Genomic DNA, 15,492 nt, shown 5'->3' with positions numbered 1-15,492 from the left:
TTATGCAAAAATATAAAGCTTGCACTGGGCAGGCCACTTTATAAGAATAGATAATGACAGAACACCTATACTGAAGTTACAATCAGGATGCAGTAAAAATAAACAAACCAAGACAAGTTAAATGCTACTAGGAGCACTCACGAATCATAATTAACAATGTATACACTTTGAAAATCATGATTTAGGATTTACAATGTATATAGGGTGAGGCAGATAACTGGCCTATTAGAAATATCTCGAGAACTAAGGGCAAGAGAATCATGAAAATTGGAATACAGGGGTTTTGAGGTATGAACTATTTAATGAAAATATTTTCATGTCTTTGCAACTTCCGGTTATACCGGAAGTTGCTTATAAGTTCGTTTTTTTAAATGGGACACCCTGTATATTTTTACATTTTTGAATTCTCCTCAATATCTTCTTTCTTAAAATATGAGGTTTTGTAATATTATAGAGGGTATTTTAAGAGATATTTACGATTTTTTATTAATTTCGTAGCAATATGCACACCCTGTAGAATTGTAATAGTTTGACATTAACAACTCTGCTTATGTTCAAATGATTTTTAATATAGTCTACTATTGTTAAGAATCATTAGTATAGCTAATTTTGAAATTTTGGTATACCGGGTTGGTCGAAACTCGGAATGAATATTTTCTGAGTTTTCTTAAACGGAACACCCTGTATTTTAGTATTGTAATGAAATGATATTTCATGGTACTTTTTTATTTTATAAGTATTCCCTATACCTAACTGCTTTAATTTGTGAGTTATTGGTGATTCAAACTAAACATTAATTGCAACAAACAATACGTAAAATTTTATTAGGTTGGCCGTGAAAATATTCAATCACAAATATTTTTTCAGAAATAAATACATATTAATCCAGACTGATCCTTAAAATTACCAATAACGGTTTAGCTATCAAAATACCTACGTAGTTAAGATTGTTGGTGCGATTAACAATTAAGCACAAATTAAAGCAGTTAGGTATAGGAAATGCTTAAGAAATAAAAAAGTACCACAAAATATAATTTCATTACAATACTAAAATACTTTAAGAAAATATTTAAGAAAACTCAGAAAATATTCATTCCGAGTTTCGACCAACCCTGTATACTAAAATTTCAAAATTAGCTATACTAATGATTCTTAACAATAGTAGACTATATTTAATGTCAAACTATTACAATTCTACAGGGTGTGAATGTTGCTACGAAATTAATAAAAATACGTAAATATTTCTTAAAATACCCTGTATAATATTACAAAACCTCATATTTTAAGAAAGAAGATATTGAGGAGAATCCAAAAATGTAAAAATATACAGGGTGTTCCATTTAAAAAAACGAACTTATAAGCAACTTCCGGTATAACCGGAAGTTGCATAGAGATGAAAATATTTTCATTTAATAGATCATCCTTCAAAACCCCTTTATTCCAATTTTCATGATTCTGTTGCCTTTAGTTCTCGAGATATTTCTAATAGGCCAGTTATCTGCCTCACCCTGTATACTATTATGCTCTATATTTTCTCTCTGTTAAGAGATTGATCAGCATCTTATTAATTTGATTAAATAATTAATTATTTTAATTACTACTCATGGAAACAAAACCAAAATTTAATAAAACTTTCCAATAAAATTAATTCTCAGGGCTAATTGCTTTTAAAGGATTACCTTTAGTTTGTGGCTTCTAGTATTTCTCGTTGCTCACTTCATCCAGGACAAAACAAGGAAAATAAATGTACTCAAAATCATGTAAATTCTACAAAAATTCTTTATTTAAATTCTATACCATAAACATACGATTCCAAATGTATACTAAAACTCAGTTTTGTTGTAGAAATTTCTTAGCTAATAAATTAATCTTTAATTCCACTATCTCTTTTTTTTTTAACAAATTTTCCTTTAAAAGATTCAATAGACTGTTCTTATTATTATAAAAATAAAACAAATTTTAATTTTCACCTTTTTAAATAGATTACTTATATCTTCTATGAATTTATGAATTAATGAATTATGCTGTAAAATTGTTAAATTAAAATAAATATGGTATGGAATATAAAACAACTCTCTCCTTTTTACAAATGATCTGACTAAACTTTTTTATCTTCTATACTTCCTATCATGGATTGTGTTGTCCTCGGTTCCCCCACACGTGCTCCTTCGGATGCTGCGACTCTCCTTCTCTTCCAACTGTTTCACCAACAAACAGCACTCGCCGGAAACTCTCCTCAATTTAGTCTCTGACTCGATACAAACAATATCAATCTTTATACTTCCAAGATTTTTTTCTCAGCTCGATATCTTGTGCCAAATTGATAAAAACCGGCTACTCGTTCCAGACAGAAACTGGAATTTATTCGGACACAAGGAGATTTTACTTCTCGACTCGATCACGATTTCGTCTCAACAGAAATCTGCTTATACGACCAGCAACTTAACCACTTCACACAAAATCACTACTTCCTGAACTGGACTGCTCTCTTCAGATCTTAATTCCACAGTAAATATTTTTCCTTCATCCATGTGAGACTCAAACACTCTACTCCCCTCCATCAGTCTCCTCGCCAATCACAAGCATTCTCTCTACACATTACATCCCTACTTTCCTTTCTTAAAAACAAATAGTGTTGTATACAAAATATCCCATCTTATCAAATTCTAGGAGATACCAAAATTAATTTTTGTCTTACATGCTAGAAAAAACCCTATATTAGAAAACTAAACAATTTTGTTTATTACCGTCTTTACTTCCTAGGAAGCATTTAAAATGTTCTATTGTTCACGTCAAACGTAAATACATCCACTTTCTAAAACCGATCGTAATTTAGTTCTATTGTTCTTGAATTGTTAAGTCCGTTTGTAGAATATTAATCACTAATGTTTTTCACTTTCCACGAAACACTGCTTACGACTAAAAATATATTATTTACAAATTGTGGCCATGTACAGGGCGATGAAAAGTTACGATCTTGTGGTCTGGGATATAAAATGAATTCGCTAAATTTTCATCCTAAAAATTATATAACAATACATGGTAAATTATGATTCGGGAGTGAGCCTAGTAGCATTTAACGTGTTTTGGTTTGTTTATTTCTACTGCATCTTGATTGTAAATTTAGAATAGTAGAACGCTTAGTGCAACTATGGTGGGACGTCGGTCAGTAGGAAGACCAAGGAAAATGTGAATAGACCAGGTGAGAACCGATACTAAACCGAAAGAGAGAAACAGCGAGTGTGAGAGGTATTTGGAGGCGGATGCTGGGAGAGGCCAGGACCAGATTTGGGCTGTAGCGCTATTTATAGGAGAGTGTATTAATAAACCAACAGTTTTTGTTAACCCTGTAGAAATAAATATCCAAATAATTGCATCGTCGCAAAAGCAATGAGGAGACCTTTCAAACGAGGTGTCCTGTTTGTTTTCGGTGTCATTACGTCATTACTCTAACATTGATTACGGAATTTCCAACACATAAATGGTAAAGCAAAATTGATGGTCATTCAAAAATTAAAATTGATATTCTCTTTGATACACCTTAAAAGTCATCTGTTTATGAACTAATGAATTTATTCCATAGATTTTAATCATACTGTATACTTACTACTGAAAATGGATTTGGTGGTCTATTTGATGATGCATGGAAGATGATGCATGCTATACTTTTACTTTGATAATTTCGAAAAGGTTTATTATTCGATTATTTCAAGAAACACAACGAAACAAAATTGTACAATACACCTAAATTTTAAATTTTTATCTAAGTGATAACTTTTACACAAACATATTTTTTTTTTATTTAGACAATAACCGCATTTACCACGAAGGTCAATAACGGGGTAATGAAAATACAGTAGCTGTGCAAAGTATGAATTTAGGTACCTTACTTGCTAAGTTATAGGTCTGGATCCCGCGTATGAAAAAAAAGTTGATTAATAGCAAACTGAAAATTTGTAAATATCGGACAAATTTTGATATATGGGAACATTGGAACAGGGGAAGTTTTAATTGTGGAACAGGTTAAAAATTTGGAAAGGTCAGACCACGAAAACGGCACATGTATTTTGTCGGACAGAACAGACTTAAACTCTCCGAACAGAGATTAAACTCTCATGCAAAAATCAGACTACTATTTATCACCAAATGGGCGTTTTAATGAGTGGAACATGTAGGATATGTCAAATGACAGGAATTATGACAGGTGATAAATAGCAGTCTGATTTTTGCATGAGAGTTTAATCTCTGTTCGGAGAGTTTAAGTCTGTTCTGTCGGACAAAATAAATGTGCCGTTTTCGTGGTCTGACTGTTCCAAATTTTTAACCTGTTCCACAATTAAAACTGCCCCTGTTACAGTGTTCCCATATATCAAAGTTTATCCGACTAGACACCCTTAAGCTATTAACAAATTTTCAGCTTGCTATTAATCAACTTTTTTTTTCATACGCGGGATCCAGACCTATTACTTTTGTTAAGGAATTGGAAAAGAGGTTTACAGTCGGTTTGAAAGTTACGGATATCTTTTATGTTGTTTGAATATCCAGATATCGATTGTTTGTAGCCGCCAAATTCATGGCAATTTGTTAGCACATGTTTTATTGATATGGGTATATTATATAACACTTACTGCATTTTGGTGCTTGGGTATGAGTAATGAGTAACTATAGAGGGATCAATGTAATGCCTTTAATGGTGATAATCTTTTCAACAGTCATAAAAAAATAAAACGGCACATAGACCATTACGGCGAAGAACAAGCCTGATTCCGAAAACCGAGTTTGGGAGAATACAGTAACTGAATGGGATTAGAGATTAATACTAAAAAGACCTAATTTATGCTAATCTCCAGAAACTTGGATGCACTGAAAACTTTACCAAACACTGAATACCAAGTCCGTTGAAAGAGTGAGCAAATTTAAATACCTGGGAACGTGGCTTTTTGAAGACTGGGCATCGGACAGGGAAGTAAAATGTCGCCTTGAGGAAGCTCGAAAAGCTTTCGTAAAATTCAGGATACTGTTCTGTTCAGAGTTCGATCTTTAACTGAGACTAAGGTTTACTAAGTGCTACGTATGATCGGTGCTGCTATATGGTGTAGAGGGCTGGACGCTCAAAACGAGGGACATAAACAGATTTGAAGCCTTCGAAATGTGGCTTTATCGCCGGATCCTGAAGATACCATGGACGGCGAAGTCACAAATGTAGATGTCCTTAAGAGAATCAACCTAGAACGTCAACTTTTCGAAACCATCAAGAAAAGGGAAACTGCATATCTGCGTCACATTATGCGAAACCAAAAATAACAGTTCCTTCAACTTATAATCGGGGGTAAACTGAAGGTAAGAGAGGAGTAGGATGCAAGAAAATGACAGGGATTAACAACATACAATCTTTGATACTCATTGCAAGAAACAGAGAGTTAATGGAAAATGTGATCGCTAACATCGATTAGTGGATTTGCATCTAAAGAAGAAGAAATCCGAGGTTACAGAGTTTAACTTAAGTTTAAAACAGACTATTAAGAGTTGTAGACTTTTATGTATTTAGGTTCAATGATAAGCGGAGATGGTACTTGCATGGAAGATATGAAAATGAAAATATCACAGGGAAAACAAGCCACGAAAGCACTCTGTGGAATGATATGGAACAATACCCTAACCAAAGAAAACCAAAAAAAGGATCTTACAAGGACAGTTGAATTGGAGTTTGTGAAAAAATGTTTACAAATAACCAGAGAGGACAGAATAAGAACGAAGGAAATATGGAACTGAATGATAGTAGAATGCTTAATTACAAAGAAGTTGAAACAGAGAACCCTGCAATGGCACGGGCGTGTACAAAAAGGACAGAGCAGGGGTGGCCAAAAAAGAATACTGGACTGGGACCCGCCGGGAAGAACACGGAGATGAAAACCTGCTTTGAGATGGAAAACTTACATACATAGTAAATGCTATGATAGATAGAGACATCAGAGATAGCGACTAGGAGAACAGGGTGGTGTTGGGGACGAAAACAGCGAACTCATAAAAATGCCGATGAAGGGAAGAAGAAGATCAATTATTACTAATTAGAATGCCGCTAATTTTTCTACCTATGGTTTTGGGAAGAAGAAAGAATATTAATTTTAATTTCATTGTCGAGAGTTGTCGGGAAATTATTATTTGCTAATATTATGAAATTATTTTTTTTTTATTGTTAATCTGACTCTATTTTTTAATAGATGTTACTTTGATATTTTGTCTTATTTTAGTGACATATATTATTTAGAATGGTAAATATTTAAACTAATCCTCGTACAAGATCCTAATCCACATACACCAATTTATTTATGATTTATGGCTGATAGTGATTGGTTTTTCAGATTTTGCCGATAGCCATCTAACATGGGAGAAACTACGGACCATACCCTTTGGGTGAACCTCAGTTCCCTCGGTGATGGCAACGTCTTCGCGGTATTGCCTCGACTCATGGAGCAAATGTTCTCGGATAACCTTATTGATGACATCGAGGATTTTACGGATGTTATTCTGCCGAGTGATGCTACGTGGCAGGCAAAAATATACTATCAGTTGGTTGAAAAGCAGCGACAGAATGATGAGTTTGAAGTTGAATATGATGAGGAAAATGAGGTGTAAGTGAAGGTTCATGATCATTTTAAAAAATATTAATTATTTATCTTGACCGTTGTTGCAATGTGGAGCGGATAAAAGGAAAAATTTGTTATTTTTATTGGGAATAATGATATTTTTTTATTTATACACACAACAGGTAGTTAAGAGGCTACACCAGCGCGTCATCAAGACAGAAAACGCTTTCCAAGATTGCAGCTTGAACTTTGATTATTTTGTCGAGTTTTTTGGCACACATATACGTAATATAGTAAAGAATGGCGGTACAGAGCCCAATTTGAAAAATATGTTAGTATGTGGAAATTATTCTATATCTAAATAAAATATTACAAAAACGAGTCTGTACCGCCACTAAGAAGAACAAAAAAATAAACTTCTTTCGAATAAACTTTTTAATCCCACGCCTAGATTTTGTGTCACATTGGAACTACTAAAATAAATTATATAACAAAAAATCGAACTTAACTGACTGATTTGGCAACATAGAGAAATATTCACCGTCATCACAATGTACATTATTATCAGATCATTGTGCCTTCGTCTTTGATAGTGTCACCTACCGCCGAGGCACTGTTGCCAAAGGTTCGCAGAACTTTCGAATAACAGCGCAGCTACTGTCTCTCAAATTAAGATTGATGACGCGCTGATATTCTTTTTCTCATGATCATCTTTCAGTGCGTCACAGTTTTTCGATTTCTCTCTAACGCATTAAATTGTATGTGACAGAAAAAAAGGCACGTCTGGGAATACTTCGGTAATTATTCTAGTTCGGTGATTATTCTAGTTGTCGATAGATGGCGCCATAATCAAAAAAGAATTATTTATTAAATAAAATAATAATATTATCAATATAATCTGTACAATTTATAAGACTATACAAATGAAAGAAAATACCATTTTATAAATGCAATAGACACAATTGATTTGGTTTTATTCCAAATTGAAAATAAAATTTGACAACTGTCAGATTTAACTAAAATGTCACGTTAGAATAAATGTCATAAATGTGTATTATCACGGACTTACCTTTTTTTCTATAATTTGTGACGCACTGAAAAATGTTCATGAAAAGGAGAATATAGCCTCTTAATACTTAGGGCATTTTTATAAATAGTACGTTCTTTAACGGTAAAATATTGCAAAACCTCTAAATTTTAAAGAACCGCTTGGATTGACATGAAAATTGGCAAGCACATTGCTAACAAGTCAAAGAAAAAAGTGATATTGTGCCGATGTGTCCTTTTGCCCTGGGGGTTGGTCTCATCCCTTCTCGGGGGTAAAAAAATATACGTACAAAGTAAATCCGGAAATGGATAAACTGACTAATTTTAAGTAACTTTTGTTCTATAGAGTTTTTTCATTAAGTCAATATAGTCTAAGAGCTGGGAGCGGATTTTGTGCGTGAAAAGTAATATGAAAAAACTATACGTGGATATGTTGAATTAGTTGTAGACCTACATGACTTTCACCAACGGCCGGAAACCAGAGTGGGGGCCGAGGGTAGTTATAAGGGGTCAAATTCGCGGTTTTTGTTTTTTTTTTGATGAAGCTCATGATCGAGATAGTGCACCAAAATTTAGGAATAAGTAGGTCATGACGTACCTAAGTAAAATCTCTAGGAACGCAACACTGCGTGACCGACAAAGGGGTGGGGGTAGGGGTGAATATAACAGATATAAGGGGCTTTTTGCGACGTTCGTGATTGAGATAGTGCACCAAAATTTGGGTATAAGTAGACCATGACATAAGTAAGTAAAATTCCCAAAGCCGGAAACCAGAGTGGGGGAGGAAGGTAGTTATAAGGGGTCAAAATCCCGTTTTTTATTATTTTTTTGTGACGCTCATGATCGAGATAGTGCACCAAAATTTGGGAATAAGTAGATCATGACGTAACTAAGTGAAATCTCCAGGAGTGGAACGCTGCGTGGCCGACAAAGGGATGGGGCAAGGGTGAACATAAATAAATGTAAAGGGTTTTTTGCGACGTTCGTGATTGAGATAGTGCACCAAAATTTGGGAATAAGTAGACCATGACATAAGTAAGTAATATTTCCATAGGCGGAAACCAGAGTGGCGGACGAAAGTAGTTATAAGGGGTAATATTTGGGGCTTTTATTATTTTTTTTGTGGCGCTCATTTTTTTGCCGTTCGTGATCGAGATAGTGCACCAAAATTTGGAAATAAGTAGATCATGACATTACTAAGTAAAATCTCCAGGGGCGGAACGCTGCGTGGGGGACAAATGTTGTGCCAGGTCACAAAAAAAAATAATACACACTGCGACTTTGACCCCTTAAAACTACCCTCATCCCCAACTCTGGTTTCCGGCTCTGGGGATTTTACTTAGCTAAGTCGTGGTCTACTTATTCCCTCATTTTGGTGCACTATCTCAATCTAGAACGTCGCAAAAAACCCCTATATTTTTTATATTCACACCTACCCCCACCTCTTTATCGACCACGCTGCGTTCCACCCCTGGAGATTATACTTAGTTACCTCATGGTCTACTTATTCCCAAATTTTGGTCCACTATCTCAATCACAAGAGATCATGAGAGTCACAAAAAAATAATAAAAACCGCGACTTTGACCCCTTATAACTACCCTCGGCCCCCACTTTGGTTTCCGGCTGTTGGTGAAAGTCATGTACACAACTAATTCAACATATCCCCGTATAGTTTTTCCATATTACTTATCACGCACAAAATCCGCTTCTATCTCTCCGACTAATACTTTTCGAGTTATTTGCGAGTGAATATGTTCATTTTTCAAAAAAATAACCACGCTTTTAGAAGGTTGTTCGAAAATAACTCAAAAATGAGTATTTTTTGAAAAAAAAAAAACATTCTGAGCAAAAATATAGCCTGTAAAAAATTGAACAAAATATTATTAGGTCTCTATACCTAACAGAAGCAGAGTTATAGCTAATGAAGAATAGGTTCATATTCGTCAAATTCCAAATGGAATATTTTATCGTGAAATAACCAAAAATTAAAACACTTTTTGGAGAAAACGTATTACTTACAACTTATTTAAACTGTTTAAAAAACTTCATTTTTGTTTTATAAAAAAGATTTTTAGTATCAAAAGTAAACAAGTTATGCTTAAAATAGAGTTAGTCTCTGTTTTTGTTTAAAAAAAATCGGGAAAATCACCTCCTAATTAGTATCACAAATTAACTTAATCGTTACCCTTCACAAGTTTCTTTACTCGTGTATGTATTGTTTATATGATCTCTAAGTTTTATCGGTTCAAAGTCTTTATTTTTGAAACGACTGTAGTTAAAAGGGGTTGAACGAGTCACTGATCGCGAGTGTATGCCAATTTAGAAACACCAAATCTTAATCAACTTTTGTCTTACAGAAAAACAAAAAAATACAAGATATTCATAAAAACAATGCTGACTTTTTTTGTTTTTTGAGATTCTTGGTATCTCTAACAATTTTTAAGTTATTTTGAAAAAAAACATTTTTTTCAAAATTAAAAATTTTAAAAATTTTACTTTAAAACCAAATTTTTTCAAAAATAAGCACTTTAAATCGATGAAACATACAGTTCATAATATAAGCACAACGTAAGTAAAATAATTTGTGTAGCGGTAACTTGCTTACATTTGATTCTAGAAACTTGTTATAAAAACAGAAATAAAGCCTTTTTAAACGCTTTAAAAAAGTTATAATGGGTTTTTCCCAAAAAGTGCTTCATCTTTTGGATATTTCACGTTATAATATTCCATTTGAAATTTGGCGAATATGAACCTATTTTTCATTGGCTATAATTCTGGTTCTACGAGGTCCAGAGACCTCAAGCTTACACCATTTTTTTAACTTTTTTTCAGGCTATATTTTTGCTAACAATATTTTTTTCGACATAATACTTCGCAAAAAACCGTCTAAAAACGTGGTTATTTTGTTGAAAAATGAACATATTCACTCGCAAATAACTCGAAAAGTGTTGACTTGGCGAAAAAGCTCTATCGAACAAAAGTTACTTAAAATTAGTCATTTTATCCATTTCCGGTCTTATTCTGGACATATATTTTTTCATCCCGATAGGGGTGAAAGTCACCCCCAGGGCAAACGCACACATCGCCACAATATCACTTTTTTTCTTTGACATGTTAGCTATGCATATGCCAAATTTCATGTAAATCCAAGCGGTTCTTTAAAATTTACAGCAAAAACCGTAAAAGAATGTACTAATAAAACATAATCGTAAAATTAACCAATAACAATAATAGGTCTGGATCCCGCGTATGAAAAAAAGTTGATTAATAGCAAGCTGAAAATTTGTTAATAGCTTAAGGGTGTCTAGTAGGATAAACTTTGATATATGGGAACACTGGAACAGGGGCAGTTTTAATTGTGGAACAGGTTAAAAATTTGGAACGGTCGGACCACGAAAACGGCACATTTATTTTGTCCGACAGAATAGACTTAAACTCTCCGAACAGAGATTAAACTCTCATGCAAAAATCAGAGTGCTATTTACCACCAAATGGGCGTTTTAATGAGTGGAACATGTAGAATATGTCAAATGACAAGAATTATGACAGGTGATAAATAGCAGTCTGATTTTTGAATGAGAGTTTAATCTCTGTTCGGAGAGTTTAAGTCTGTTCTGTCGGACAAAATAAATGTGCCGTTTTCGTGGTCTGACTGTTCTAAATTTTTTTTAACCTGTTCCACAATTAAAACTGCCCCTATTCCAGTGTTCCCATATATCAAAGTTTATCCGACTAGACACCCTTAATCTATTAACAAATTTTCAGCTTGCTATTAATCAACTTTTTTTTCATACGCGGGATCCAGACCTATAATTATTTTAAACGAAACTCAAACTTAACGACCTTCAGGGCGTCGCGTCGGATGTTATTGTTCCGCCTCTAAACTATTTATTCCATGTCCTTCTATTGGTGGCCAGGTTCTTTATATCTGGTTCATCCATGTCTTCCTAGGCCTTCCCTTTTTTCTTTTGTTTCTCATTTTGGCTTCATTTAGCTGCTTTGTTAGTAGCTTTTGCTCAATTCGTTCTATGCAGCCAAATCAGTTCAATTGTTTGTTTTCGATCTTTCTCATTATAGGTTCTTGCTCCAGCTCTCTCCTTATATCTTCATTTCTATCACAATCCATGTTTCCGTCCCGTATGTCATTATCGGATTAACTATGCTGTTATATTTCTTGTCTATTTCTTGTCTATATATTTCTTGTATTTCTTGTCTATGCTGAGTTTATATTTCTTGTCTATTTCTGATTTCCTAAAATATGAGAAATACACCGCACCTCGGCAACAACACTGTTATAAGTCAAAAACAGCCATTTTGAGTAAATCCCGTATGAAGATCATCCTTACTATCTAAGATTCGATTATTTCTATAAATTAAATAATAATTTTGTTATTTTTTCTTCAACAGGATTAATTTAGGTTATTTTATCAATTAGTATTCTATATTGTAGAAATTTGAAACTAACTTATTAATTATTCACAAATGTGTCTGTGTTGCTGAAAACCCAAAGATGGATTATAACAATGTGCCACCGTTGCTCATCATAGTGGTTACAAATTGCACAGAAATTGCGGTTCAATGTGAAAATTATGATAGGTTACAGTGATTGTTAAGATTTTTTAATACATTTATTTAAAGAATACAACGCAAACGTAATTATATAAGAACATAAAAAATAAATCTGCTTATTGCCTATTACACAATACTCGTTAGAAACATGTATAGTCCAGGGCGGATCTGTTTTGAGATGGATGTTGAGAGGTGACTCAATTTTTTTTTTGCAGAAAATGCTTGAAAATAAATCAAATAATAATATTTGAGTTATCTTCCCTCTCAAAAAGGTCCGGAACATTGTTTAAATAATCAAAATGTCAAGAATTGAAGGAAAAATTCGATTTTTTTCTTGGTTTTTTGATTATAACTTTAAAAGTATTCATTTCCGAGAAAAGTTGTACTAACATAAAAGTTGCGTAATTCAATTTACTACAATATAGAATTGGTTAAAAATTTAAAAAATAGTCACCCTAGTTGCAAAATAGCAATAATTGCGAAAAAAACATACAAAAACAAGTATTCGCATTTTACGTTTTTCAACCATTTATGCTACACTTAGGACCTTCATATTTCACCCAGAAAAACTTTATGATACAGTAAAACAATACTGTAAATTTCATTAAGATGGGTTCAATAGATTTTGCAAAATAAATTTTGCAATACAGCTTTCGCAAAAAAAATTCATTTTTTCAAAATTTTACAGGACTGAAAATAAAGCAGATAGCAAGTTGAATTTTTTTTTGCTTATAGAAATGTACTGTACCTTTTATTTGCAATTTTCAAAATTAAAATCGATTAATTACCACGGCGTCAGAAAATTTTTGAAATAAACAATAATTTTTGGTGCTATGCGCAGGACAGCGGTGTTCGATTCACACAGGTTGATTTCCACCAAAGTTTCTTCCAATCTTTATCTAATATATTATTTTCCTACTCTATATTTTGTTGTATTTTAATTTTTTAATTCCACAAAAATCAAACTAATTTTATTATTGTTTGTGAAATATTCTTTAAACAATTGCATATGTTTAAAAATAATAAACTTTTATTATTTAAGTTAAAATATATGAACAAAGAAAGTTTTTGCTCATAAAAGTGTTATTTCAAAGGATAGAGTATGTGCTTTTATTTTGCAATAAACAATTTTTTTTATTTATATCAAAATGTCATAAAAATTAAAATGTATCAATCATTATCAAAGGTCACTGGAATGCCCAATCAGAGCAACATATCCGCTGTCCTGCGCGTAGCACCAATAATTAATGTTTATTTAAAAAATTTCCTGACGCCGTGGTGTTAAGCGATTTTAATTTTGCAAAATTGCAAATGAAAGGTACTTCAATACGTAAAATACGAAACACTTCAATACGTAAAAAAATTTTCAACTTGCTATCTGCTTTATTTTCAGTCCTGTAACATTTTGAAAAAAGGAATTTTTTTTACGAAAGCTGAATTGCAAAATTTATTTTGCAAAATCTATTAAACCGATCTTAATGAAATTTACAGTATTATTTTACTGTATCCTAAAATTTTTCAGGGTAAAATATGAAGTTCCTAAGTGTAGCATAAATGGTTGAAAAACGTAAAATGCGAATACATGTTTTTGTATGTTTTTTTCACAATTATTGCTATTTTGCAACAAGGGTGACTATTTCTTAAATTTTTAACCAATTCTATATTGTAGGAAATTTAATTACGCAACTTTTATGTCAGTACAACTTTTCTCGGAAATGAGTATTTTTAAAGTTATAATCAAAAAACCAAGAAAAAAATCGAATTTTTCCTTAATTTTTTGACATTTTGATTATTTAAACAATGTTCCGGACCTTTTTGAGAGGGAGGATAACTCAAATATTATTATTTGTTTTATTTTCAAGCAATTTCTGCAAAAAAATTTGAGTCACCTCTCAACGTCCAAATGTACTAATATTTTTACAGATGCGCCCTGGTCTAGTACCTATTTAGATTTTTAACATTAATTTTAAAGTAACTACTTACTGGTTTTTGACGCCTTTCTTTGATGATTGTTGCATGTTGCTCTTGTACAAACTGAGAGGATGGTCTATTTTGCATCTATTTTGCATCCTAAAGATCGATAAAAATCATGATATTTAAAATGATGTGATTTTTGTTGCATAAATAGCTCAGGGCATCAATTTTATTTTGGGAAAGTTTTAGTGGTGCGTTATAGAGCTGTTTTAATTCAATAAGTTTTATGACAAACAATAAACAGTTCATGTCTAAGTACTTGTTATGTTGCAATGTCGGACCACAAAACTTTTTCTCATTCAGAATTTAAAACGAAATTCGTTCCCATTTTCTTCTGCAAATGTTTTACATCAAAAAAATCTGTAAGGTTCATTTCTGTTATTTTGTATGGAGTACCAGTATTTTTGCATTAAAAATTAAAGGAATCCAATGTGAAGGAATGTAAATAGGACCAGATCTTAGCACACGTTTCTTCTGTTTTTCAATCAGGGAGTGCATGTTGTCTCCTTTATTTTGAGTATGACCGACAACCAAAGACTTTAAAGTGATCGAAGGAATATCGAGTTTGCTTACTACATAAATAAGTAACAAGGTAATAAATTTGCTTTTAAACAAACAATAAATCCTGTATAAAAGGTATATTTAGAAAACCCTCAAAAGGGCCACATCAAATTCACATAACTAGTTTTCGACTGGTTTACCAGTCATCATCAGTGCTTACGTGCAATGTACATTAGGGTGGTGCAAAAAAGTCAAGTTGATAATTCCGTGTCGCTATAGTACGGAAAAGTTGCGATTGGTAATTACAAGAAAAACAAAAGAAGAATTATTCAAATCGGACTTTATCTTCCGATCCCGCAACTGACCTAAAAATTATGAAAAAAATTAAATTTTACCTTTTTTTCAAAAAATTTTATTTATGCTTCTTGTAAGTTTTATTTAGTGATATAGTGAAATTTATTTACAGTTTGCATGGTTGGGTAATAAAAAAATAGTTTTATGCATTTAACTAATATTTTCTGATCCCTCAAGATCAATCAAAATCTATGAAAATTTGAAATTTTTTATGATTCTGATAAATTAAGAAACATTTAGTTATCTCATTTTTCTGTTACATTGTGAAGATCTTCGCTTGTTAAGATATTGTATGACAATATTTAAACAACCCAGAACTCAAAACGAGAGGGTGGTTGCACTTCTAGCTCCGCATGCACCCTTTTCTCCAACCAACCAATGAGTGTGTGCTTTTTTACATTATTTACATATTAACATTTCTTTTTCATTTGTTTGTGTCCAGCTCTTAAACACCAGCTT

The 15,492-nt window shown here is 32.6% G+C and overlaps 1 protein-coding gene across 3 annotated transcripts in view; it reads left to right on the top strand.

The window, feature by feature from the left end:
* LOC126886472 (uncharacterized) overlaps nt 1-15,492 on the top strand; it is a 614,879-nt gene that overhangs the window by 360,712 nt on the left and 238,675 nt on the right. For all 3 annotated transcript variants that reach the window (XM_050653425.1, XM_050653424.1, XM_050653426.1), the window contains exon 2: nt 6,363-6,632. In XM_050653425.1, the coding sequence (XP_050509382.1) occupies nt 6,385-6,632 (248 nt within the window). In that variant the 5' untranslated portion in view covers nt 6,363-6,384. The remainder of the gene's footprint in view (nt 1-6,362; nt 6,633-15,492) is intronic.

The sequence above is a fragment of the Diabrotica virgifera genome, chromosome 6, assembly GCF_917563875.1.
Source record: "Diabrotica virgifera virgifera chromosome 6, PGI_DIABVI_V3a".
NCBI classification, from domain to species: Eukaryota; Metazoa; Arthropoda; class Insecta; order Coleoptera; family Chrysomelidae; genus Diabrotica; species Diabrotica virgifera.
Note: the sequence above shows the minus strand (reverse complement) of the source record. Positions and strands in the feature narration are given on the sequence as shown.